Source organism: Rhinolophus sinicus, linkage group LG16 (assembly GCF_036562045.2).
Source record: "Rhinolophus sinicus isolate RSC01 linkage group LG16, ASM3656204v1, whole genome shotgun sequence".
In the NCBI taxonomy this organism is placed as follows: Eukaryota; Metazoa; Chordata; class Mammalia; order Chiroptera; family Rhinolophidae; genus Rhinolophus; species Rhinolophus sinicus.
In genome coordinates, this window is record NC_133765.1 from 15,270,440 (window position 1) to 15,294,289 (window position 23,850).

Genomic DNA, 23,850 nt, shown 5'->3' on the forward strand with positions numbered 1-23,850 from the left:
AGCACTGGCCTGCCCCACTAGCACCAGCTCAGACACACCATGGCCCCAGTGGCCAACAGCGGCCCAAAGCTCATGACAGAGTGAGTATGACAAGGGGGGTTGGAGCCAGAGTGCCACACCAACACACTGGGGCCAGCAGGAACCCCCACTGCTCCCAGGACAGGGCCGGCGCATACATGGTCCTGCCTTCCGTGCAGGTTTCAAATGTGTTGTTTATTCACTATTTTTGATGACTATAAATAAGTGTTTCCACTATGGAAAAGAAAGTTAGCACAGTACATTTTCATGACTGGGGAATGGATTCTCTGAAGTCATCTTCAATAGGGCAAAAACTTAGAAAAAAACACCTGACTGTTGGAATTCAGTTCTTTATATAAAGTCCCTTGTAAAAACAAAACAGAATAAAAACAAATCAAAAAGAAGGGGCAGGGCAAAATTTTAAAAAAAGGAAAAGAAAGGAAGGAAAAGAAAACAAGGGCAGAGGACTTATTGCTTCTCCTCAGCTTTCTCCTTGGTCTCATCTTCAGACTCCTTGCTCTCCTCCTTCACCGAAAGAGCTTCTAGCTTTTCAGCCACTTTCTCAGCCACTTTCTCACTTTTGCCCGATCCTGCTAGAACACAGGGGAACACGGTAAGGAAACAGAGAAGCAACACTCTCCCCAGCCCATGCTGTAAACAGATGCACCTGCCTCATGTGAGCCTGGGACACACTCCCCACAGGACAGGCCGCTGTTCTCCCACATGCCTCCAGACTCACCCAAATAAATACGCACTCACGCCTGGGACCTCGGTTAGTCTGCTCAGTTACATCTGGTCACTTAACATGGAAGCCATCATTAGGCCCCAAGTAGGAAGGTGACCATGAGGACCTTTCGAAGCCCATTCAGCCTCTGTAGGGCTCTAGTCAGACAATGTGACTTGACCATTTGCCCAAGTGCTGAAAGGTCAGGCAGTGAGCACAGACTCGGGGCCTGGATGGCCACCTTACTCCCCAGACAGCTCTGTGTGTCTCCAGAGAGCTGTTATCACCCTTGACAGGTCAAGGGAGTCACAGCACCCAGGAATGTTTCTGTGGCAGACGGAAAAAGCACCCGCCTGGGACGGCAGCCGGGTACAGAGTGAGTCTGCAAGGAGGACGCCCACCCACGAGCACCACATTACCTTTCTTTTCTCTCTCTTCAATCTCTTTCCTGCATTCTTCAAACTTTGTTTTGAATTTCTGTGCATCTGCAAAAAGATGAGACTTCCTCAGAGCCCTGAGCAGTGAAGGGTACACGCCCCCCTGGGTCTGAAGAGCCAGGATTCACAAAGGTCCTGTACCATAACTATTTCTGATGTAAGGAAGAGCTGGGCTGTCTAAGATGGCCCTGGGCCCACTTTTGCCCAGACCCTGGGTCCTTCCTGAGGCTGGTGGCTATGCTGGACATCTCCTTCCATCTGACTCTGTAACAATCTGGGCACAGCAGCACAATGTGGTGGCCGGAGGCAACCAAGAGCCGGGGCCTCCTCGCCAGACACTCTGCTCTCCACTCATGCTGGAGTAGCTTCTGACAGGCACCATTCCCAGGGCAGAGAGGTCCACTCAGTGCTGGATGGTGAACTCCGCTGGGCTCCAGCACCCACCCAGCTCCTCCAGGGCCCACTAGACAGCTTTTGACAATCTAGGCTGGAAAGACACCCAAACAGGGGAGATGCCAGCCTCGGCCTGTGGATATCAGCACAGCCCCTGCTGGCACCCAGATATGGTACGGTGACATGCTTGCCCTGGGCAAACCAGCTGGCACAGCCTCCTTTGAGGTTAAGAGGAAAGTGCACTGCTCATGGACTGAGTCTGGGAGCAGCCTCGAGGGCACGTGGCTTGAATACACTTGAATCCCTTCCTTGAAGGGCCACCAAACAGCAGGGCAGAAACAGTCCCCACCAGTTTCCAATTACTGTCAATTCTCCCTGAAAAGCAACAGCGTTTCTGTTGGCAATTAAACTACAATGCTGTAAAGCAGGAAGCCTCAGTCAGGCAGGTCCAGAGGCCTGCCAGCTCTTCTCTTACTTTCAGCATTAAGGAAGCGGATGGCCAGCAGCTCCGGTTTGGGACGCTCATCGGCAAAATCGGCGTGGGTGTTCCAGACCCAGGCGCGGTCACTGCCCGCGTTTGGCTTCAGCTCCATCATCGGCGTGACTGGGAGAGAAGCACCATGAGGACAATGCCCACACATCCTGGCCCCTAGCTCACCAGCCCTGGCCACCCCACCACAGAAAGTCCCGGTAACCAACCCACAGTCTCACTTTGTGCAAAAAAGGGACAATATGAGGTCCGCCAAAGTCTTGTGAGATCTGAATTTTACCCAAACCTCTTTGAAAATGCTCCATGTTCACTTAAAACCAGGACCATCCTAATTTTGGGGAAGGGTGGCCTGCTCCCTGACCACGACACCTTGGTGGAGGTCTCCAATCCCAATGCAGACAAGGGCTCCAAAGCCAATGTGGCCACTCACGCACGCCCCACTCCTTGGTACAACCCCCAGACCAGGGACAGACGTGGACACAACGCCAAGCCAGCCCAGCCCTTCCTGTAAAGGGCATCCATCACATGGCCGTGGCCACATTCGACCACACCATCAAGGATCTGGCCCACTGGAGGCAGGGGTGAGCAGAGGGCTAGAAGCTAGGAAGTGGGGTGAGCACCCAGAAAGGCACATGGTTAGACACCACAGAAAGTACAGCCATGGCCTGGACACCTGCCCCATCTCTGCAGGCTCCACATAGACCCATGGAGACAAGGGAAACTGGCTCTCCAAACAGAAGCACCTCCAGTGCCCTGCCAAGCAGCAGGCCCCTTGCAAAGGTCTCTGGGGATGCGGGACGATCCATGTCCAGCCCCAGACACGTAGCACTGTCTGAATTAAGAGCAATTACCCAGCTCCTACTCAGATGCCCAACAAACCCACCACTGTACAGTGCACATACAGGTGACACAGATTCCTCCCACCATTAAACACCTGGTTTATCAAGGGCCTGTGGTTTGAACCAGGCCGAGGACCCACTTACAATCCACACATAAGTGACCCAGCGACCTGTTAAGGCTCTAAGAGAAGCATGGATGTCAGGAAGACCCCCGAGAAAGGGATTCGAATTGGACTGGAGGACAAGGACCAGGCCAGAGCAGACAGGCTGGGATGTGGAGACTGGCCCAGAGGCCAAGTGGGCAGAGGCGACTGTGGTACAGAGAGGTCCCTCCCGCCCTCAGGGCCTTTGTAATCCTTCCACATTACCCTGAAGAGCAGTTCCACTCTGGTTCCTGCCCGTGGTCACCCCACGTGCCCAGACAAGAAGCCTTGCCCTGTGGGACACACATTATACCCAGAAATGCAGACATGGCCCTGGACCAGGAACCATAGCCCAGGCTTCGGAAATGCTGGCTTCCGAAGACACTCAGAGCACGCAGAACAGCCCAGCAGTCAAGAGACTGACACAGCTCGGAACTTACTGTTGCCCCTTCACAGGCCAGGCCTCATGTGGCTTTTCCCGGACCTATCCCTTCACATATGGCGCCAGGGCTGATGCAGCACACCTGCCCAAAAGCACCCATCCCACTCCCCGGTGCAGCTTCACAGGCCCCGAAGGATGAGGCAGCCACCTTCTCCCTGCCCCACTGCCCTCCTGGATCCTCTCCAGGGGACACCCTGAGGGAACAGAACACACTAAAGAAAGGGAAGTCTGCCGCCCAGGCACCTCACAGACAAATGTGAGCAGTCACACAAACGCACTCACAGACCCTCAGGCTGTGAGGTGCCTGGACACTCGGGTACCAAGCCCACACTGGGACTCTACGTCCATCCTGCCTGCTCAGAATCCACACTCTCGTGGACTCTCTATAGGTCTGCTCTGAGCTCAGGGGTACGTTGGGAAAATTCATTTCCTATTTTAAATTCAAAAAGCACATCGTGAACCTGCACTCTATGTAACAGTGCCCTCGCAGGTGCCCAGCACAGCCCTGAAAGCGGCTGCCGGAAGACCCAAAGCTGTCCTCGTGTAGAACAGAACACACACCCGACGGGCCACCTACTATAATGATTGGCGCATATCTTCAGGGTCTTATCCCTCCTCATGAGGAGGCGGATGGTCCCTTTCTCCTTATGCTTCAGGAGCTTGACGTCGCCAGTGCCTCGTTCCTTCCATTCTGGGAGATCGTTCTCTGAAGCAAACCGGAATAGCTTTGCCCGCCTTCAAATAAAGCCATTAAGCGAGAGCTTAGACGTACAAAGAGGAACAGATATATGAAACTTTTGCTTGGAAAGAACACACATTTTCTGGGCAATAAACAAATGGCTGTACCTGATGTCTCGACAAACATTCTTTTCTTTTCTTTGTATTCTAAGAACTATAAACCAAAACATCAGCAGAACAAAACAGCCCAACAAATTCTAAGCGATGATAAAAAAAAATTTTTCAGTCACGTTTTCTAACAGATCCGACCCCTTGGCAAAGTAGCCCACGGGAGTCTGTTGGGCATGTCTGCCATTAGGGTGGAGGGGCTTCCCGGGACCGATAGGGCCACAGGGGCAGCATGGAAGCAAGTAGAAGCAAAGGACCCCTGCCCTCCTCAGGGCTACCCTTCCTTCAGCTGTGAGATACCTCCTGTGTCTCCTTGGCCCCCAGCCCAGAGGGAGCTACAGGCCTCAGCTCAGGCCACCAGGCTCTGGCCCAATACCTCACCTCCCTGCCCAGAACAGCACCTCACACCGGGCCCATGCAAGGCCCTCATCCCAGCAGTCCTGCCCTAGGGCTCAGGCTAATGCTTCCCTCCCCCACTGACCATCCTGCCCTTTTGCTCCCCATCACAGGACCCCAGCTCTGCTGGTACCTTTACTGAACAACATTCTGCTCTCCCAAACTCAATTCCATTAAGGGAGACGATGTTCTCACAAGGACACCTCCAGAGCTTTGGCCTAGAGCCCCAAGGGCCCAGACATAAAGGCCCTACTTGCTGGCTTCACTTCCCTCAGGAAGGACTGGTGTCTAGGGCACCAGGAGCACTTCCCACGTCCTGTGCAGGCAAGGAGGTGACAGCAATAGCTCCACCAGCAGTCCTCACTCTTGGGAGGAGCCAGCCCCTCGCTGCAGCATCATTTCTGGACTGAGCAGAGACCTGGAGAACCAGTGTTTTCAGGGCAATTCCACCACCCTGAGACCAAAGAGGGGTTTGCCACCTTTCCTTTCCCAGGCCTTTGGGAGTGGTGGGGAGGGGCTGGTCTCCCCAGTCTTAACCTGGTATCTTGGATAGATCTGAAGAGGGGCAGGCGAGTCCCACAAGCTTGGACAGGGGAAACACTACCACCTGTTACCATTAACTTGTAACCAAACCTAGCATTTCTTGCAATCCTGAGCATAGGCAACAGGCCACAGGCTGGGCAGGGCTGTGACTTTGTTGCAGATATCTCAACAACATGTTGCTAGGGCAGGCACTGCTTCAAAATAACACCTGCACTGGAGCTTCTCACTGAAGGCACCAAGAAGCACACTTAGAGTAATTTTTAAAAGTAATCTTGATAATTGTAATGCCACACACTTTTGTTCATAATTCCAGGCACTGATTTTGTGCATTAAAAACATAAATCAGGGATTCACAAGCTACAAACTGCCAAAATCCATGGCAAAAATATTAATAATAATGGTAGTAAAGATAGAGACTCCCTGTTCAACCAGGGGAAAGGGGCTGTGGGAGTCAGCCGAGACACGCAGGAAAATACACCCCTGTGAACACAGCAGAAGTGACAGGGCTCTAGGGAGTGTCTGTGCCCTCCACTGCACTGGCCATGGGGCAGCAGTGGCACCCACTAGTAAGTTACCTAATAAGTGGATTCTAACAGTAGCCTTGATTTCCACGTAGGATTAACCATCACACAAGTCTAGGCCCTTTCTTCAGCCTCACTCCAATTAAAGGTCAGGCCAAGAACTTGACACCCATGAAAACCTTAAATTGCACCTTCAACTAACAATATTTATTTCTGAAGTAACATCAGGTTACTTACATTTTGAAAAGCTCCTCCTCATCTTCTTCCAGCGTTTTAATTTCTTGCTCGGGAAGAGAAACTATAGGCTCAAACTGGGGGTCGTGGTTGGACTCATCTGCATTCTCGGTGGAGGTATCATGGTCCTCATGGGTGTCCTGTGGAGGGAGGTGTGGAGAGGTGACTGCTGGTAGTGAGCATGGCCCGCAAGCCAGAGTTCACCAGTGCTGGAAGTAGCCATTCGTACTGGTGAATGGCCTCACCCCAAAGCAAGAGATTAAGCCCACAGCCTTTCACACTAGGAAAGGTTTGCATGTACGGCCACGTCCAGCACACAGTGAGACGCTGGACTTCAGCACCGTCCCCCCAGATGCATCAATCATATTTGACTGGGGTGCCTAAAACTCAGCCACCTATTGGTGGAATGGCCTGAGAGAAACTGCCCCATCTCTTTGAGCCCCCGTTTTCTCATCTATAAAATGTGGATAGTGATACTGCCAGCTGAAGATCAAAGGACACAATGAAGGAAGAATTGAAGAGGGCCTCAAAGACAATTTCACCCTTAAAGCAAAAAACAACCCTAAGAGTTTTTACTGGCTCAGAAAAATCTGTGCTCTTGCTTACTAGAAGAAAAAGTTGGGACTGCTAGTTTTACACAAAATTCACAGTTCTGTCAGCACCTTTATGTTGCTTCAGAAGCCAAGTTGGTAAGTCAAAAGAAATCATACAAATAAAAGCCATAAAATGCTAGTCCAGTTTAGAGAACTAGAGAGCACAAAGGATCTTATGTTAGAGCCAAGTATTACAGGACGCGTGGCTTGGTGAGCTATAAAGCCAAAAGAAACCAGGGCAGTTCACTACCAGACGTAAGCCGAAAAAGAAAAGATAAGCCTTCGCTGCTTTCCTTGGTTGGACAGCACTGCGGCTCAGCCGCAGCCAGCTCACCCAAGCAGCCACCACGCAGCCAACAAAGCCGTCCCCTCCCTGGGTCGGCGCGTCCAGTACCCGTCCACCCCGCTGGAACGCGAGAGGTCCTGCCGCAGAGGCCTGGGGCGGATCGAGACTAGGACAGAATGAATGAAGTGCTGCGCAGATGATGGGAAGGAGGGATGCATGGTCTTGGTAAGAAGCCCGCAAGTGGGCCGAGCAGAGGAAACCCGCCACCCGCCCTGCGTCCCTGGCAAGCGGTGAAAGGAACGCGAGACCAAGAAGTTGGGGCGGCGGGGCCGCCCCACGTCCTGATGGAGCTCGGCCGACCACCCGGGGCCGCCCCAAGGTCACGCGGGCACCCCGCAGCCCCCGGACACGAGCCCGCGCCCCCAGGCCCCAAGCGTCCCAGTCTCGAAGGCCTCGAACCCCCAGGCCGCGCTTCCCACAGCCCTACCCCGCGCCACCGAGACCCCAAACGCCGAGACCGCAGGCCAGCGGAGGTTGGCGGCGGCGGCGCGGGTCGCCCACGTGGCCGCCAATAGCGGCCTCGGCCCCCCGGCCCCCGCCCAGTTCCTGCCCGGGCCCAGCCGCACCTTGGCGGCCGCCATGGAGGCGCGGCGGCGGCGGCGGCGGCGGCTCGGCTGGCTTGGTCGTCGCTGGCTCCGCGGCCTCTCTGCGGCTAGTCGTAGTTCCTTCCCTCCGCGTCTGGCGCCGGCGCCTCCCGCCCGCCCGCAGTTCCCTCCGCCCCGCGACCCGAACCCTGACCCCTGACCCCAGCGGCGGGAAACGCGCCGTGATTCAAAACCAGTGCAGCTTTATTGGCTCAGGCGACGGACAATCTCATTGTCCGGCCCGCCCCGCGCTTCCCGCCAAAACGTCCGCGGCGCATGCCTGGCCCGCCCGGCAGCTAGGGGAGCGTGAACTCCCGGCGGCCTTCGCGCGCACTTCCGCCCCACGGCTGCGCGCACCCCTCGAGCTTTCGGAAGCAGGCGCCAGACACCGGGGTCGGTGCCGGCGCACAGCGATGACGTTGACGGAAGCTAGGATAATAGACACGCGCCACCTAGTCTGCACGAACTGGCCGACGGGATCGCTGCCGGCGGGGAGAGCGGCGTGCGCGGGGCCTCTGGCGGGCGGGAGGCGTACCCCATACCCGAGACCGTGGACCTGAGCACCTAGGGTTCGAGTCCCACCCACTCCCTCACGGGGCGGGACCGGGGGCGGTCTCTCGGCGCCGCTCCCATGCTCTGAGCGCCTTCTGTGCGCCAGGCCCAGGCGGCACTTGTGAGGCTTCCAGTCCAGGCCTTGGACGAACTGGACGATGAATGATAAACTCGACAACGAAGTGAAGTGAAGGGAGATCCTAGCAAGAGACGCGGGGCCGAGATGGCGGACTGCGTGGGAGGGGATGGAGGTGGGGGAGAGGTAGGAAACCCGTGGGCATGGGGAGTTGAGCTGGGAGAGGAAGGGAGTGGGGGTAAAAAGGGGTAAGGCTGGGTGTTGGATGCAGTAATGGAGGTTTGGGTGTGGGGCCGGGGAGCCTGGACGGTCAGCCCTCATCCTAGCCCTTCCTGTGTCCACACAGGGCCCGGGGCCAATGGAGGGCTGCGACCAGGACAGCAGCAGTGCTCTGGGCAGCCCTGCAGCCCCCGCCCCTCAGAAGGAGAAGGAGGAAGAGGGGGCTGAGGCGGCTGCAGAGTCAGGGCCTCAGCCTGGGCTTTACAGCTACATCAGGGACGACCTATTCACTTCGGAGATCTTCAAGTTGGAGCTGCGGAACGTGCCACGCCACACCAGCTTCAGCGATGTGCGGCACTTTCTGGGCCGCTTTGGTCTGCAGCCCCATAAGACCAAACTCTTTGGGCAACGTCCCTGTGCCTTTGTGACATTCCGCAGTGCCGCCGAGCGGGACAAGGCCTTGCGTGTGCTGCACGGTGCTCTCTGGAAGGGCCACCGTCTCAGCGTGCGTCTGGCCAGGCCCAAAGCTGATCCCATGGCCAGGAAGAGGCAGCGTGAGGATGAGGGTGAGCCACCAGCCACATGTGTGGCCGATGTGGTGACTCCTCTTTGGACCGTGCCCTACACAGAGCAGCTTGAGCGGAAGCGGCTGGAGTGCGAGCAGGTGCTGCAGAAGCTCGCCAAGTGAGTATGGGCACGGTCACTTCTTTGGCACTGGAGCTCTGCTCAGCTCCATGTTCACTCAAGCCCATCCTGTGCACTGTACAGACACTATCAGGGTCTGCACATTGTCTTGGTGAGCTAACCAGTAAGACCCCCGAGTTACCAGTGGGGATAATGAGGTCCCAAGGGAGGTTCTGGGTGCCTGCGTATTTGGAGAGTGATTGGAGATGGGTTGGGAGCAGCAGGCTGAGTCTAACCCCGGCCCCACCTCACCCTGCAGGGAAATTGGGAGCACCAACCGTGCCCTGGTGCCCTGGCTGCTCTCACAGAAGCACAAGCACAACAAGGCCTGCTGCCCGCTGGAGGGAGTCAAGCCGTCACCCCAGCAGGTCAGGCCCACAAACCTTCACCCCATGCTCTTGAAGAAGCTATCTTAGCTCATCTCTCCCATTCCTCCTGCTTTCCACTTATTCCTCATACTTGTCACATGACTGCTGGTTGTTGTCAGCCTTGTCCCCTGGACTGCCCGGCCCTGTGGGGAGCTGGGACCTCTCACTCGTTGCCATCTCTCACTTCCTGCCATTTTCCCTCCATGTACAAGTGGGAATGCCAGGGTAAGGTCAGGAATGTCTCTGTGCTTCCCTCCACCTGTCCTGCAGACCGAGTATCGTAACAAGTGTGAGTTTCTCGTTGGCGTCGGGGTGGATGGGGAGGACAACACGGTCGGCTGCCGGCTAGGCAAGTACAAGGGCGGGACTTGTGCTGTGGCGGCCCCCTTTGACACCGTGCACATCCCCAAGGCCACCAAGCAGGTGGTGAAGGCCTTCCAGGATTTCATCCGGTGAGGACTTGTGGCTGGGCTGGGGGCTCCGGGATGTCTGCCGGCGGTCTGGGAGCAGAGGGCCGGGTCCTGCCTGGTGGGTGTGGCCGGAGGAGAGAAAGGTAGACTGTTCTCCCAATTCTGGTCAGCATGGGCGGCAGATCTCATGGACTCATGGCCGCTCATGGCTCCCACAGGTCCACTCCATACTCGGCGTACAACCCAGAGACATACTCAGGCCATTGGAAGCAGCTGACCGTGCGCACCAGCCGCCGAGGCCAAGCCATGGCCATCGCCTACTTCCACCCTCAGGTCTCAGGCAGGGTAGCCCTGCTGCGGGAGGGTGTCCCGGCTTGAGTGGGCTGCATGCGACACAGTCTCACAGGACCTTCTCTACTTTCTACTCCAGAAACTGAGCCCTGAGGAGCTGGCAGGACTGAAGGCCTCCCTGGCACAGCACTTCACAGCAGGGCCGGGCAAGGCCAGCGGGGTGACCTGCCTGTACTTTGTGGAGGAGGGACAGCGGTGAGGAGCCTGGGTAGGTGGTGGGCTGGTTTCCTGCCAGAGCTGGTGACACTGACCAACTGGCCCTACCACCCATAGGAAGACTCCCAGCCAAGAGGGCCTGCCCCTGGAGCACGTGGCTGGGGACCGGTGCATCCATGAGGACTTGCTGGGCTTGACCTTCCAGATCTCTCCTCACGCCTTCTTTCAGGTAGTCCAGAGTCCCTGTATCTTCATAATGAAGACACAAAAGGACTCTTGATGTGACGTCAAGATGTAATAAAGGCAGTGGGCTAGGGTGGTGACAAGTTGTTCACCTGCAGAGGTCTAGGGGAGAGCATCAAGGGCTGTGAGGCAGGAATGAAGTCTTTTGTACTAACTAGGCCCTCGTGACGAGCGTGCTAGAGGGCCCTATATGGGGTGTAGGAGTTGGCGATGCCAGGGCTCTCTTGTGAACTGATGGCGTCATCCATGCCTGATGCTGCTATGGGTGGCCCCACACATCTGGCACTCAGAGTTCATAAGTTGGGGGGAAAAGGGGTCAGCATCAAGTTGCTTTTTAAAGGCAGGGCCCTGGGTGAGGTTATCCAGCATCTCGTGTATGGAGGGGCAGTTGGAGGATTAGCCCCGAGGCACTTAGGCAGTTAGAGGTGGGGAAGGGGTGGGAGCAGGAGACCTAGAAAAGGGGGAGTAAACCAGGGACTGGGCCACAGGTCTCCTAGCAGGGGCGGCTGACCTGGGAAGCAGGACTGCTCTGACATTCTGAGTGGTACTGGCCCACCCTCCAGGTAAACAGCCCGGCCGCGGAGGTGCTCTACACAGTTATCCAGGACTGGGCCCAGCTGGACTCTGGGAGCACGGTGCTGGATGTGTGCTGTGGCACTGGCACCATTGGCCTGGCCCTAGCCCGGGTAAGCCCTCCTGCCCCAAGCTGAGGACACCCTCTGCCTACCCCACCCACGTGCTATCACCACTTCGTGACCCCCACTGACCCCCATCTGAAAGACTGAGAGGTTAACCCCCAGCCTGTCCCAGAGCCTCTTCTCCGCCCCATAGTGCCTCCTGCTACTCCCCTCCCCAAGAAGCCCCCAGGGTGGGGCAGGGCACCATCAGTCTGTGCCCTTTCCTCACTTCAGAAAGTGAAAAAAGTCATCGGGATTGAGCTGTGCCAGGAGGCTGTGGAGGATGCCCATGTGAATGCCCGCAACAATGGTGAGAGCCAGTGCACCACAGTGGGCAGTCACCTCAGCACAGCACCTAAATCTTACTTCATGGCTTCTAGGGTCGGGGTGAGGGGAGGGCAGTGTGCAGAGCACAGCAGGGTTCCTACTGTGTCCATGTGTGCCCGTGTGACGCCTGGGCTGCCTGACAGAAGCACAAACAGGCTCCTTGGCTAGAGGTTTTCTTAAGGTACCTCAAGTCAGGGGTTTCAGGACCGAGGGTGGGTGCGCGGGGTGGTGTCCTGGGTCCCAGCAGGGCTGCTGTGCTGTCCACAGAGTTGAGCAACGTTGAGTTCCACTGCGGGAGGGCCGAAGACCTGGTGCCCACCGTGGTGAGCAGACTGGCTTCTCAGCAGCTCGTTGCTATCCTGGACCCGCCTCGTGCTGGCCTGCGTGAGTGGCATCCATTTGGGGATGACAGGGAAGAGGGTAGTGACACTGGCTGGCACACCAGGCTGTACAGCCTCAGGCCTGATGCCCATGCTCACTAGCCACCCCCCCCCCCATTCCTCCTTGAGGTGGGGACGTTTCCCTGAGGGAGTCTTATCTCCTCAGATTCCAAAGTGATCCTGGCCATCCGCAGAGCTGAGAACCTCAAGCGGCTCTTGTATGTCTCCTGCAACCCCCGGGCAGCCATGGGCAACTTTGTGGAGTGAGTGTGAGGTGGGGGCCCGGGGTGGTTGGGGCCAGCACCCAATGCCCTTCCCCCCACAGGAGCCCCAGCCACTGGCTGACCTTGACTGCTCCCTTCCCACCACAGCCTCTGCCGGGGCCCGTCTAACCGGGTGAAGGGCACCCCCTTCCGGCCAATCAAGGCTGTAGCCGTGGACCTGTTCCCGCAGACCCCCCACTGTGAGATGCTCATCTTGTTCGAGAGGGTAGAGCACCCCAATGGCACAGGGACCCTGGAGCCATAGGACCCTCCAGCCCAGCCCTCACCAAGGCCCTCAGATGACAACCAGCAGGAAACGGGGACTCCCCCTCTTCTTAGGTCCCTGGAACAATAGAAACCAGCCCTCCCAGAACAGGGCAGAGTGCATCACGATCAGAAACTAAGGAGCTCCTCAAGTCCTTGCCTCACTGCAAGTGCTGAGAGGCAGGAACCAGCAGGACACGAGACCCAACTATCCCACCCAGGGCCAGCTGGTCCCTGTGGGCCATGGGCTCCAGCAACCTCTCCCTCACACCCCCCCCCCATTCTTTTTGTAAGAGCTGGGCCTGGGGGGGGGGGCGGGGGACAGAATAAACAACTGCTAAACTACCAATGTTTCTGTGATGAGAACCCAGAGCTTTGGCACACAGGGGCTACTCTGCCTGCCACTACAGGTGCAAATGGACAGAGCTAAGAGGGGACCCTGGACAGCCCACGGGGGTTAGTCTGAGCCTCAGCCTTGGTTCCTGCTAGCACCCTGCCAGCCCTGGAGACAGTCAAGAATCAACTCAGCTAGGCCTGGGTGTTGGGCACTTCTTCCAGCATCTGTGTGGCAGAAGTCACAGCAGAGCTTGCTGTTTGATGACAAGTCTGGTTTTATGCTTAAACCCGGGGAAAAAGATTCAGTTCTCATGGCCAAGGGCCAAGTGTAAATGTGTAGTAGAGAGTACAGGGCAAGGGGCTGGCCCTGCCTACCTAGTCCCCAATTTTCCTGCACCAACTGAAGGGAGGACCCGCAACGTCATTGCATCCCTAACTGGCCAAGCCCTGAAGGGAGGCCACTTCCACAGTGACCAAAGAAGGGGCCAGATTGGGATGCTGCTCAGCTGCTTTAAGAGCAGCTGTGTCCAGGCAAATGCCCAGCCCATCGGGGACTGCTCCAGAAGTTGTGGCCAGTTGAGGGTTTCCAAGGGCTTCAGCCTCCCATGGTTTAAAGAAAGAAACATCAGTCAGAATCTTTTGGACAGTTTTGCTTTATGCGTCCAGACAATCAAGGCTCACTGTTACAGCCATGGCCCAGCTGTCACCTGGGAGGTACATGATGCACAGAGGTGGCATCAGCACAGGCTCTCCCTGCCCTCCACCCCCGCAGCACAGCTATGTGCACACAACACTCACACCCATACACAGGACAGAGGAAGGACATGGGGAGGCTGCAGCGTCTCACCCACTTCTACTAGTACGTGTGCACAAAGCTTTGGTTCACAATGGCGCATCTGGCTGTTCTAAGGGCAAACAGTCACGGTCAAATGATTATTCACAGCTGCAGAGGAGGCAAGACAGAAGCAAGTGTCTAATTACAGCAACTTGATTTGAGAATTTTGTTATAAAGGTCAACACAGAAGCCAACCTTGGTCACATATGTGGTGAGGGAGGGATACACTGTAGGTGGCCTACAAGGCTGACACTCTTCCTGGAAACGCCATCAATACCATCCACAGGGGGTATGGTGGAAGATGGGCACACCCGAAGAAGAATGTGACTACAACCCAACACTGGGCTCTTGCATCTGGCAGTGTGCCAAGAACATGATACTCTGAACAGGAGCTGGGAAAGGAGCCAATGGCTGACCACCACTACCCTGCATGTGAGGATAACCCAGGACCCCAAGCATACCCACATTCCATGGGACTCAGGGCAGGGTCACATCTATCCCTGCACCTGTCCACAGGGGCCACCTGGAAAACAAGCTACTGGTCAGAGAAGCAAACTGGTCACCAGGCCCAGCTGGCTACACAGAGCAGTTGCCTTTGAAACCCAGTGAAGCCTCAGTCATGGGAGCCGGACAGCCACACTCTCCATTCGCCTGCGCCAGCCTGGAGAGGTGCCAGTTTGTGATTAAGAACGGGCAATTGCACTGAAGGTTCTTGTTTTCTCTTAAATAAATCCACGTGCTAAAATGCATTGTTTATATCTGCTACATGATTCCAAATCTATCTTCTACTCACTGTAAAAGTTTCTTTCCAAATGCTAAAATATCATAAAAGCTTTAAAAATTGAAGGGTGGACAGGTGGGGCTTGACTGTGCAAAAAGCTTTAGTAAAAAGTTGCCAGAAACCAGTGAAGGTGAGGGGCCTTGGTGTCTAAGAAGGCGAGTTTTTAGGGCATTAAGACTTACTCAGAAAAATGGACCTCACCCCAGCCCAGGGTCAAAGCAATAAGCCAGGCGGAGACTCGCACTGGCTGAAGAAGAATCACCTTGACAGTTTGCCTGCAATCTCTGAAAATAGTTCTGATGCTAAAATTGTGTTTAAACCAAAAAGGTTTGAAGTATTCCTTCCTGTTATAACATTTTCAGAGAAAAGGGGAAAACACAGGAGGCAGGAAAGGGCATGGGGTGCCAGGTGCGCCTTCTGACCAGGTCCCTACAGTGGCCCAAAGGAGCCCTGGTTACAGGACGCCATAAGACTTGACTACCACTTTCCAATTTCATCTGTCATCCAACTATCATTTCTTGTCAGTGCATGTTATATACTAAAATTCATGAAAACCTTCATAAAACCAGTCTGCAGCAAGCAGAAGTCCACAGCTATCTCCAAGCTTGGCTTCCACATGTACAGGCAGGCTGAGTTGACGCTTGAACACGTCCACTCAGACCTGCGGGCAGCCCCAAGGAAACAGTATATGGCCCTGGCTGTCCGGATGTACCAGAGCCCCACCCCTCTGGCCCCGACCCTCAGACATGGGGCCTCGGGAAGAATTTAGATTGAAGGCGCAAGGCTGCAGAGCAGTGTGTGGTCTCCCTGGCAGCGGAGCTGGCAGCCCCCACACTCGGCCTGCCACCTGCCTCACACGTCCACAGTGCACAGGGGCTCGCCACCAGGTTGGGCAGACGCCACAATAGACATCTTGGGTTTCTTCCGTGTCTCCTCCTAGAAGAATAATGAAAGTCAGGGATGCTGGCGAGGTGGGAACATGCAGCTCAATCTCAGGCAAGAGGCTCTGGAGAGGGACGGGTGTGTGTGTGTGGGGGGGTAAGTCTAGCAGACTGGAACCAGACAGCATCTGGAGTAGGAGGGCACCCCTGCTCTGTGCTGCCAGGCTGGAAGGAAGCAGGAAGGCCTGAGAAGTGGGCTGGGCAGGGGGCTTGGTGGAAGCGTCTCCCTCGATGCCACCACAAAGCACTGCATGCTGGCACTTTCCTGGGAATCAGGACGTACACCCAAAAGAAGGGCCAAGGAGATCACAGCCACCAGGAACAGGCCACCTGGGTGGGTCCTTCTCCCCACCCCCACCTGATGGCAGGAACGAGGCATCTCCTGGACCCAAAAGGTCTCAGAAACAACAACAGATACCTCCTTCAGGGTTTACACAGACCCGGGCTGATAACACAGCTGAAAAGTCCCAACCCAGAGGCCTCTCACGTGGGCGGCTTTAGGAAACTGCACGGGGGCCCAGCCCCACCCAGGTTCAATTGTTCTGTGAACCACACTTCCCCCTCCCCCACTCACAGAACTGCCTAGGACTCCGGGAGGAAGAAGTCCAGGATGGCAGTCTGTCACCCACAAGGACCCTGAGTCAGTGCACTGAGACAGTGGCCTGGCCAGTGCACTGTCCTTGCCCTCAAATAGTCAACACCGAGTGGGGACCCAGAGTCAACACACAAGAGGCCAAGCCCTTCATAATCATAGGCCAAGGCTGCCAGATCTCACTGACTAAAAATACAGTGATTTGGTACAAGTATCATGAATGCTGACGCTCAAGGAAAAGCAAATCTCATCTGGAAGGATTAGGGCTTTCTGCGTGCTCAGGCACTGCCCCGGCATCAGAAGCCAGGGCTGGGTTCCTAGGCCACAGCTTTCCCCCCACAGCTGCCAGTGTGACACAGCTCGGTGCCCCTCCCCTGCCCTGAAGGTGAGGGGATGGAGGGCACGGAGGAGCCACGCGCACGCTCACCCTCTCCTCAGCCAGCCTCTTCATCTCCTCCTGCAGCTTGCTCAGGATGTGGAGGTTCGGCTTGTTCTTCTTGGCGAACTGCTGCAACTCAATCACACTCTTGTCCGAGGTCTCCTGGGGAGCACAACGCCGCACTCTCAGAACTGCCCCGGGGACCAGGAGCTAGAGCTTAATGACCCCACACTGGTTGCCCCACTCTCAACCTGCACCTGGTGGGCTGATGCAGAAGCAGAGAACGTGGCGTAGTCCACGCTGCCCCCACTGCCCCATCCTCAACAGGCAAAGCCACGACTTCCTCCCCTCACGGGGCAAAAGCACCCTGGAACCCAGCTGTCTCCGCTCCTGCCCAGGCACAACAGGGAAGCTGGACATGGCCTCAGACACAGCCATCGACCAGGCACTCACTGTGCTCAGAGCCCTAAGAGTGTAGTGCCAGGCCCTGGCTGGGAGGCCATCAGCCCCAGTAGCTGAGCTCTCTGCATGCCCTAGACTTTCAGAGCAGGATCAAACTGTCCTGACAACCCCCATCTCTTAGGACGGCTGCCCTGCCTGGGGTGCCAGACCCCACTTGCATTCCAAAAGCTGCATGCTGGGCTGTGCCTGCGCTGGACCCCTCGCCCTCCAGCTTGGGGACAATTCCCACCACAGGCCAGAGTGGGCTTTCTCTCCCTCAATCTTAGCCCGAGAGGAGGCACGGAAGGAGGGCATGTACCAAAGGCAGAGCAAGCTTCCTCTGCATTGCACCTGAGTTTTCTCAACAACACACACCCTAAAGTTCCTCTGAGCACCTTAGGGGCCCGTCACCTCCCGTACCCTGCCTTGTCAGGCCCAGATGGAGGACCTCTTCAGGCATGGCCCGAAGATCTCCAGCACGGTCCTCGGAGTCACCACCTGCAGTCCCCACCCTCTACACCAACCACCCTTCTACTTACTGGGGTGTCGATAACCCAGACCGTTTCTGTAAACATCAGGAAAAATCAAAAATGTAAACTCACCTCCCAGTACTTCCCTCCACCCCACAAAGCACACAAAACCTAAGGGTATTGGTTTAAATCTTGAGATCTTGGTAAAGCAGCAGAAACAAAACAGATGGCACACACAGGCTGTTGAGTTAAAAGCTGACTGATACTCGTGGCCGGCAGAGCTGCCCTTGCATGCTCACTCTCCAATGGCCACTACGCGGCCTCAAATTAGCACAAGAGTTCCTGCCACTGCACTAAGGGCTCCGGGCGGGCAGCATTCACCACCTGCATCTCCTGCCTCTCCAGCCCCCTCGCCACAGTGCCAGAGACAGGCCCAGGCCCCTTGGCCATGGATTACCCCCACCCCACAGTCACAGGATGGCCCAGCAGAGAGCCCAAGAGAGGCAGCCATGAACAAGAGCAGAGATGCCCGACCCTGTCCCCATGACAGCAGGACCCCAGACATGTACTCCAGGATTGGGAGAGGGGTCCCATTACCTGTTTGACCATCTTGCTGCTTTCACGGCCATACATGCGCAGTAAAGACCCCCAGTTCTTGACATGTGGGTGCAGCAACTGAAGGATTTTCTGAGAGGCCAATTGTTTCCCAACTCTCTTATTCTTACCTGTGAAGAGGGAGAGGATAGGCAGAGGCAGTCACAAACATCCTGCTGTCCACATGGCCACCTGGCCTAGACAGGAGCTCACCTGCCTTCCCCCCACTGAGCTGAAGGCACATTCTACAGGAAGGGGGTGAAGTGCTCCAACATAGCACTGGGCACCGGCATCTCACCACCTCAGTCCAGAACTCACCTCTACCCCACTTCACAGAACAGCCCACCAGAGGCTCCAGGAGGTCAGGACGTGACCAAGGTAGATCACACAGCTTAAGAGGCCTCCCTCCAGCCACAAACCCGTTATTTCCAGACACACAGACAAGCAGCAACAAAGCGTCATGAAGCATGCAGCCTGAGGCTCCTTAGAGGCAAGCAAAGGAGGAGGGCTCTACTGGAAAGCCCACAGGAGTTTCCAGAGGGTGTGTGTGCTTTGGAGGTTTCTAGAGGGGAAAGGCAGGACTGGGGGCAGAATAGATCTGGAAAACATCAAGTGCCAGCTGGGCACTCTGGTTGGATGGACTGAGGCTGGCGATGCTCCCATACTGAGCCTCCTGGCTCCGAAGAGGGAGTCCTAGTGCCAGGATCCCTCGTCTGTCCCATGCCCTGCCCACCTGCTCAGGAGTGCGTCTCAGCGGGACTGGTGTCTGCTGGAGCGCAGGGCACACCGGGTCTGACTGTGCTTCTGCAATTTCCCTTCCAATTTACACAGCACTGGTTTTGTGTTTGTAGAGCTACAATAAGTTTTCTTTTAAAATAAAGTTGTATTTTAAAAGTGGTTACTTCAAAACCCAAATTAGGTAAAGAGCACAGGTAATACACATGGACCAGAAGGCAGAGGGTGGCACATGCCCAGCACAGGGAAGCAGAGCATGGCGGACGCTCTGCTGCCGCTTGAGTAGGACGCCCCGCTCCTGCCACAGGGTCCAAGGGCTGGACAGGGGCAGAGGTGGCAGGCCTAGACAGAATGACCAGTCCGAGCCTGCAGGAGGACAGAGGCGGTGCAGACAGAGCTATCACAGTTGCACCTCAGGCTGACTGCTTCACACATCAATGTGAGATGCTGGTGGCCACAACACAGGCGGTCAGTTTACACGGCTGGAGCTCGGGAGCAACAGTAGGACAACACCCTCGTGGTCATCTGACAGCATGGTGAGTGGCAGGGAGGAGGGGCAGGTCCTTACACCAGCCGCGCACTGTGTGCTTGCCGCACGCCATGACATATTCACTCTTCTGGTTTTTACCAGGAACCACTTCAAACTTGATGGATGTGTCACCCATTCCATGGTTTCTTTAAGAGAAAACAAAGACAGTGGGTGACGTTAGCTGAGGAGGAAATGGCTGCTTCCAGAAAGTTCTTTAAGGGCTCTCTGAAGACAATGCCAACCCTTTCCCCAAAATTCCCTCACAGTTGAAGAGGAGGTTACCCAAGTACACCCATCCGATCCCACGGGGCTCTGAGGGGCTGCCTGGCAGAGGGGCTTCCGTGCACACAGAGAACACTTGCAATGGCTCGGTCTTTAGCATCAACTCTCGAGCCAGGATAAATAGCCAGTAAGGATGTTGGGCACCCAGGGCAAAGCCCCCCCAAACTGACTTAGGAGGAGAAGCACCACCCTACCTTTTAAGGCACTCGTGGAGGATCTGATAGGGAGACAACAGTCCGGCCTTGCTGGTCAGCTCGTAGACCCTTGAGTCCTCGATACTGATGTGGTTAAAATACTACAAAACAAAGCAGCCACTTCTAAGTGCTGGACTCGCCCAGCAGCTTCACAGAGCTGCTCTCCGTGCTGTCTGCTTCTCTCAGGGGCTTCCTGTCCTCATTACCTTACAGAGCATGTCACAAACCCCATCTCACTGTCCAGCCGGCCCACTGAGACACGAACGAGGAGCTGCCCTGCAGGTGACTGGCGAGAGTGCCCCGGTTGGGGTGGGAGACCCTGGTGCAGCGAGGCCCTGGGCTGCACAGCTAGCCAGCCTGGAGAGCCTTTTCTGAATCTGAGTCTGATCATACAATTAGTCAGAAACCTAAAGGTGAAAAACTTGAAGATCCTCTAAGTGAGATTACAGAAAAGAGAAGTGAAGCCAGACACAAAAGCTGCTCTCTAATAGGCCAACCTCTCTGAAGGTTGCAAAGGGCCTTGCGTGGCTCTAGTCTCAAACACAAAGTGCTCTTGGCTCTAAGACCAATCACTGTAACCAAAGAACAGAAAGGTTAAGAAGGGTTAACAGGAGATCACTTAACCAGTTAAGGGAAAAAAGGGAAGCTCTGCACAACAGAGATAGATGGCAGCCAGGAGGTGGCTTTGACCCCAACCGCCCGCTGGTGAATGGAGGATTTCATCTAGTCCACTCAGGAGCATGGCCCACCTCCCCAGGGGGGGCTGTGTTAGTCTCCTGGGGCTGCCATAACAAAGTACCACAAACTGGGTGACTTAAAACAACAGAAATTTATTTTCTCACAATTCTGGAGGCCAGAAGTCCCAAATCAAGGTGTCAGTCAGGCCCTGTTCCCTCTGAAGCCTCTCAGGGAGGAGCCTTCCTTCAACTGTCCATCTTCGGGCAGCCCCACGTGGCTTGTGGCGGCATCGCTCAGTTCCACACGGTGCTCTCTCCTTCTCCCTTTCCCTCTTCTTATAAGAACACTTACAACACAGCTGCTCTGAGCAGGGCGGGGCAGGGGTTCCTCTACCTCCACCTGCTTCAGTGAAGAGGCAGGCTCACTGTGACCGAGGTGAGGAAAGAAAGGCACTGTTTCTCAAGAGGATTGCTGATTCTGACAAACAGGAAATCCTCTTGCTATCATTTGGCTATTTGTCTTCCAACAGGTCCCCACAAGACGCCTCCACTCTCAAGTGCCCACTTCAGTGTGGGTCAGTTTCCGGAGAAAGTTACTCACCAAGACATCAGGCCTTGGACCCGTCCTCAACGGCTGGCCAGGAAGCCAACCCATCAGCAGTGTCTGGTTTCTCATTCAGCCTGTAAAGACCCACTTCTAACCGGCAGCCAGCACCTGGGCTATGGGCCCACCTGGAGAACCACCTGCATAGTCTGTAGCTCCAGGTTCTTCCCTGACAGAGCTGAGGTCAAAACACACACACATATTCTCTCTCTCAGAAGCCCCCAAACACCCAGTAGCCTCTGGCAAAGGCCCACGCCACAATTTCCTGCACCAAGTGGCTGCATGTTGTTGATGGTTAACCTGCCAGGGAAGTGTGGGACCTCCAGCTCAAGAGAGCACAGGCAAAGGGCAGAAGTGACCCACTGAGAACAGCACAGGACAGCCCAGGTGATCAGTACTGGACAGACAGTGAAGGACCATGAGGGAGCACCACAGACAGCCCAACACCCGTAAATTCAAAAATTCAGGTAAAACAGACCAATTCCTAAAAAACCGCAAACTACCTGAATTGCCCTATTTTATTCAATAAATTGAATTTGTAGTCAAAAACTTTTCTACCAAGAAAATTCCAGGTGCAGATGGCTTCACTAATGACCACTACCAAACATTTAAGGAAGCAATGACACTGATTCTACAGACTCTTAAAAAATATATATATATCTCAAGAGGAGGGACAACTGACAACTCTGACACTGGCAGTACCCAGACCAAGAAAGTACAAGAAAACTACAAACTAAAATCCCTCACAAACCAGGTGTAAAAATCCTAAACAGTACTAGTAAATTGAAACCATTCACACATAAAAAGGAATATATGTCATGCCCAAGTAGAATTTATCCCAGGAATGCATTTAAAAAAAAAAATCAGCAAGCCCACAAAATGGAGCTGGCTGGAGCCAGCCACCTGAGGCTGGGTCGTCAGCTCAGTTGCTCCGGAGCCCAGCCTTCCAGCCCAGGAGCTGTCAGCTCAGGCCCAGCTCTATCACAAAGTTGTTGATCATTATGAAAATCCTAGAAACATGGGGGTCTCTTAACAAGACATCTAAAAATATTAGAACTGGATTAGTGGGGGCTCCAGCATGTCGTGATGTACTGAAATTACAGATTCCAGTTGATGAAAAGGGGAAGATTCTGGATGCCAGTTTTAAAATGTTTGACTGGTTCTGCAATTGCCTCCAGCTCGCCAGCCACTGAACGGGTGTAAGTGAAGACAGTGGAGGAAGCCTTGATCATCAAAAACACAGATATCACCAAGGAACTCTGCCTTTGCCCTGTGAAACTGCACTGCTCCATGCTGGCTGCCCTGTCTGATTACAAACTGAGACAAGAACCCAAGAAAGGAGAGGCAGAGAAGTAAGCGCTTGGCGAAGCTTCCAGCTAGACACATCGGCTGCTTGCCCACCCTCTGTGCAGTCACCGTAGATTTCAGAAGCCCTTCACACTACAATGAAAGAGCTTTGTTGATATGCACAACACTTGCTGTTCACGTTGTGGCTCTAATGCAAGCAAAATGCACAGTGCAATTGTTCTGAATCCTGTGGTTTTTTCCAGCCCACTTTTATCGCCTTAACCCAGTTTATGTATATTTTGAATCGTGTGTATGGCCTCAAACAGAAATCAGTAATGAAGTCTCAAATTTTGACAATCCATGAAGTGCACAAAGATCTATTTTATCTGAGTCTACTTTGGGGAAGATTACCAATACAATGTCTTCGTGTGATTCTTTGATGGAACCAAGTATTGTACATAAAATACATCTGCAAGTATACAATAAATAAAAGAATGCAAGACAAAAAGTAATAATCATACATAAACCAACATAATTCACTATTTAACAAAGAAGAAAAATCTTATGATAATGTTAATAAATACACAAAGGGCATTTGACAAACTCCAACACCCTTTCATGATAAAAAACACTCAATAAAGAAGGAATAAAAAAGACGTTTCTCAGCCTGATAAAATGACCTAATAGCTAACAACATACTCAAGGGCAAGAGACTGGATGCTTCCCCCGAAGATCAGGAACAAGGCAAGGACGTCCACACTCCCTACTGCTACTCAGCATTGTACCAGGGGTTCTAGCCAGAGCAGTAAAGCAAGAGAAAGAAATGAAAGGTATCTGGATTAGAAAGGAAAAAGTCCAACCATCTTTAATCACAGCCAACCTAATCCGGTACATAGAAATGCCAAAGAAATCTATAGAAACACTACTAGAATAAATGAGTTTCACAGAGGGTCAATATACAAACAAATTGTATCTCTGTATAGTCATGTCAGAATTGAAGCTAAAGTACTATGCACAACAGCACAAAAACACACGAAATACGTTAAGTCTAAATCTAGTAAAATACGCGCAGGATCTGAGTGCTGAAAATGACCAAATACCAGCGAAGGACATCAAAAACCCCAACAAATGGAGAGACACTCAGTTTACGAATTAGAAGACTGAATATTGTTAGAATATCAATTCTCCCCAAATTTATCTACAGATTTAACACAATTTCAATCAAAATCCCAGTAGAATTTTTTGTAGATATTGACACAATGTTTCTAAATTCTATATGGAAAGGTAAAGGAACTAGAATAACCAAAGTGTTTTTGAAAAAGAAAAAAAAAGTTGTAAAATTCACAGTGATTTCAGGACTTCAAGTTATCAAGACGGTGTTGATTAGTGCAAGGACACACAGACCAGTGGACAGCACCGAGTCCAGAGGCAGGCCCACACACGATCACCTGGCTCCTGATAAAGGTGCGAGGGCAATTCCAGTGAAACATGCACCTAGCGTTAGGGCCGAGCACGCCCATCCCAGGTGCTCGGAAATGTGGACAGCCTACTGCTGATCATCCCCCACTGGGAAGGTCCCCACACCCCTCAAGTGAGGAGAGCACACCCACGTGGCCCTGTGGGGAGCACTACTCAGCCACCAGCACAGATGACC

The 23,850-nt window shown here is 54.2% G+C and overlaps 3 protein-coding genes and 1 non-coding gene across 11 annotated transcripts in view; 1 reads left to right on the forward strand and 3 right to left on the reverse strand.

Moving 5' to 3' along the window:
- Window positions 1-194: 194 nt before the first annotated feature.
- Window positions 195-7,693, reverse strand: RANBP1 (RAN binding protein 1). Of its 2 annotated transcripts, none has more exons than XM_019755910.2 (6): window positions 7,532-7,693; window positions 6,030-6,166; window positions 4,064-4,221; window positions 2,048-2,176; window positions 1,162-1,227; window positions 195-608 (listed from the first exon to the last, which is right to left on the reverse strand). In XM_019755910.2, exons 1-6 carry the CDS (start codon window positions 7,544-7,546, stop codon window positions 487-489), a joined length of 627 nt encoding a protein of 208 aa, XP_019611469.1. In that variant the 5' UTR covers window positions 7,547-7,693; the 3' UTR covers window positions 195-486. The 2 variants fall into 2 exon arrangements, with proteins under 2 accessions (XP_019611469.1, XP_019611468.1); XM_019755909.2 differs by having other exon boundaries at window positions 195-611; window positions 7,532-7,692.
- LOC141569310 (small nucleolar RNA SNORA77) lies at window positions 1,002-1,128 on the reverse strand. Its single transcript, XR_012492810.1, has one exon. It is a non-coding gene; the product is annotated as a small nucleolar RNA SNORA77 (small nucleolar RNA).
- A 158-nt stretch (window positions 7,694-7,851) lies between the features above and the next one.
- TRMT2A (tRNA methyltransferase 2 homolog A) lies at window positions 7,852-12,864 on the forward strand. Of its 5 annotated transcripts, none has more exons than XM_019755904.2 (12): window positions 7,852-8,363; window positions 8,524-9,080; window positions 9,340-9,448; window positions 9,719-9,900; window positions 10,077-10,191; window positions 10,289-10,404; window positions 10,483-10,594; window positions 11,172-11,294; window positions 11,520-11,595; window positions 11,880-11,996; window positions 12,159-12,255; window positions 12,364-12,864. In XM_019755904.2, exons 1-12 carry the CDS (start codon window positions 8,325-8,327, stop codon window positions 12,518-12,520), a joined length of 1,800 nt encoding a protein of 599 aa, XP_019611463.2. In that variant the 5' UTR covers window positions 7,852-8,324; the 3' UTR covers window positions 12,521-12,864. The 5 variants fall into 5 exon arrangements, with proteins under 5 accessions (XP_019611463.2, XP_019611466.2, XP_019611465.2 ...); XM_019755907.2 differs by having other exon boundaries at window positions 12,446-12,864; XM_019755906.2 differs by having other exon boundaries at window positions 7,852-8,283.
- Window positions 12,865-13,490: 626 nt separating this feature from the next.
- The window catches only part of DGCR8 (DGCR8 microprocessor complex subunit), a 35,007-nt gene continuing 24,647 nt past the window's right edge, over window positions 13,491-23,850 (reverse strand). For all 3 annotated transcript variants that reach the window (XM_074321885.1, XM_074321886.1, XM_074321884.1), the window contains 5 exons: window positions 19,629-19,729; window positions 19,192-19,298; window positions 17,892-18,019; window positions 16,432-16,545; window positions 13,491-15,407 (listed from right to left, as the gene is read on the reverse strand). In XM_074321885.1, the coding sequence (XP_074177986.1) occupies window positions 15,324-15,407; window positions 16,432-16,545; window positions 17,892-18,019; window positions 19,192-19,298; window positions 19,629-19,729 (534 nt within the window). In that variant the 3' untranslated portion in view covers window positions 13,491-15,323. The remainder of the gene's footprint in view (window positions 15,408-16,431; window positions 16,546-17,891; window positions 18,020-19,191; window positions 19,299-19,628; window positions 19,730-23,850) is intronic.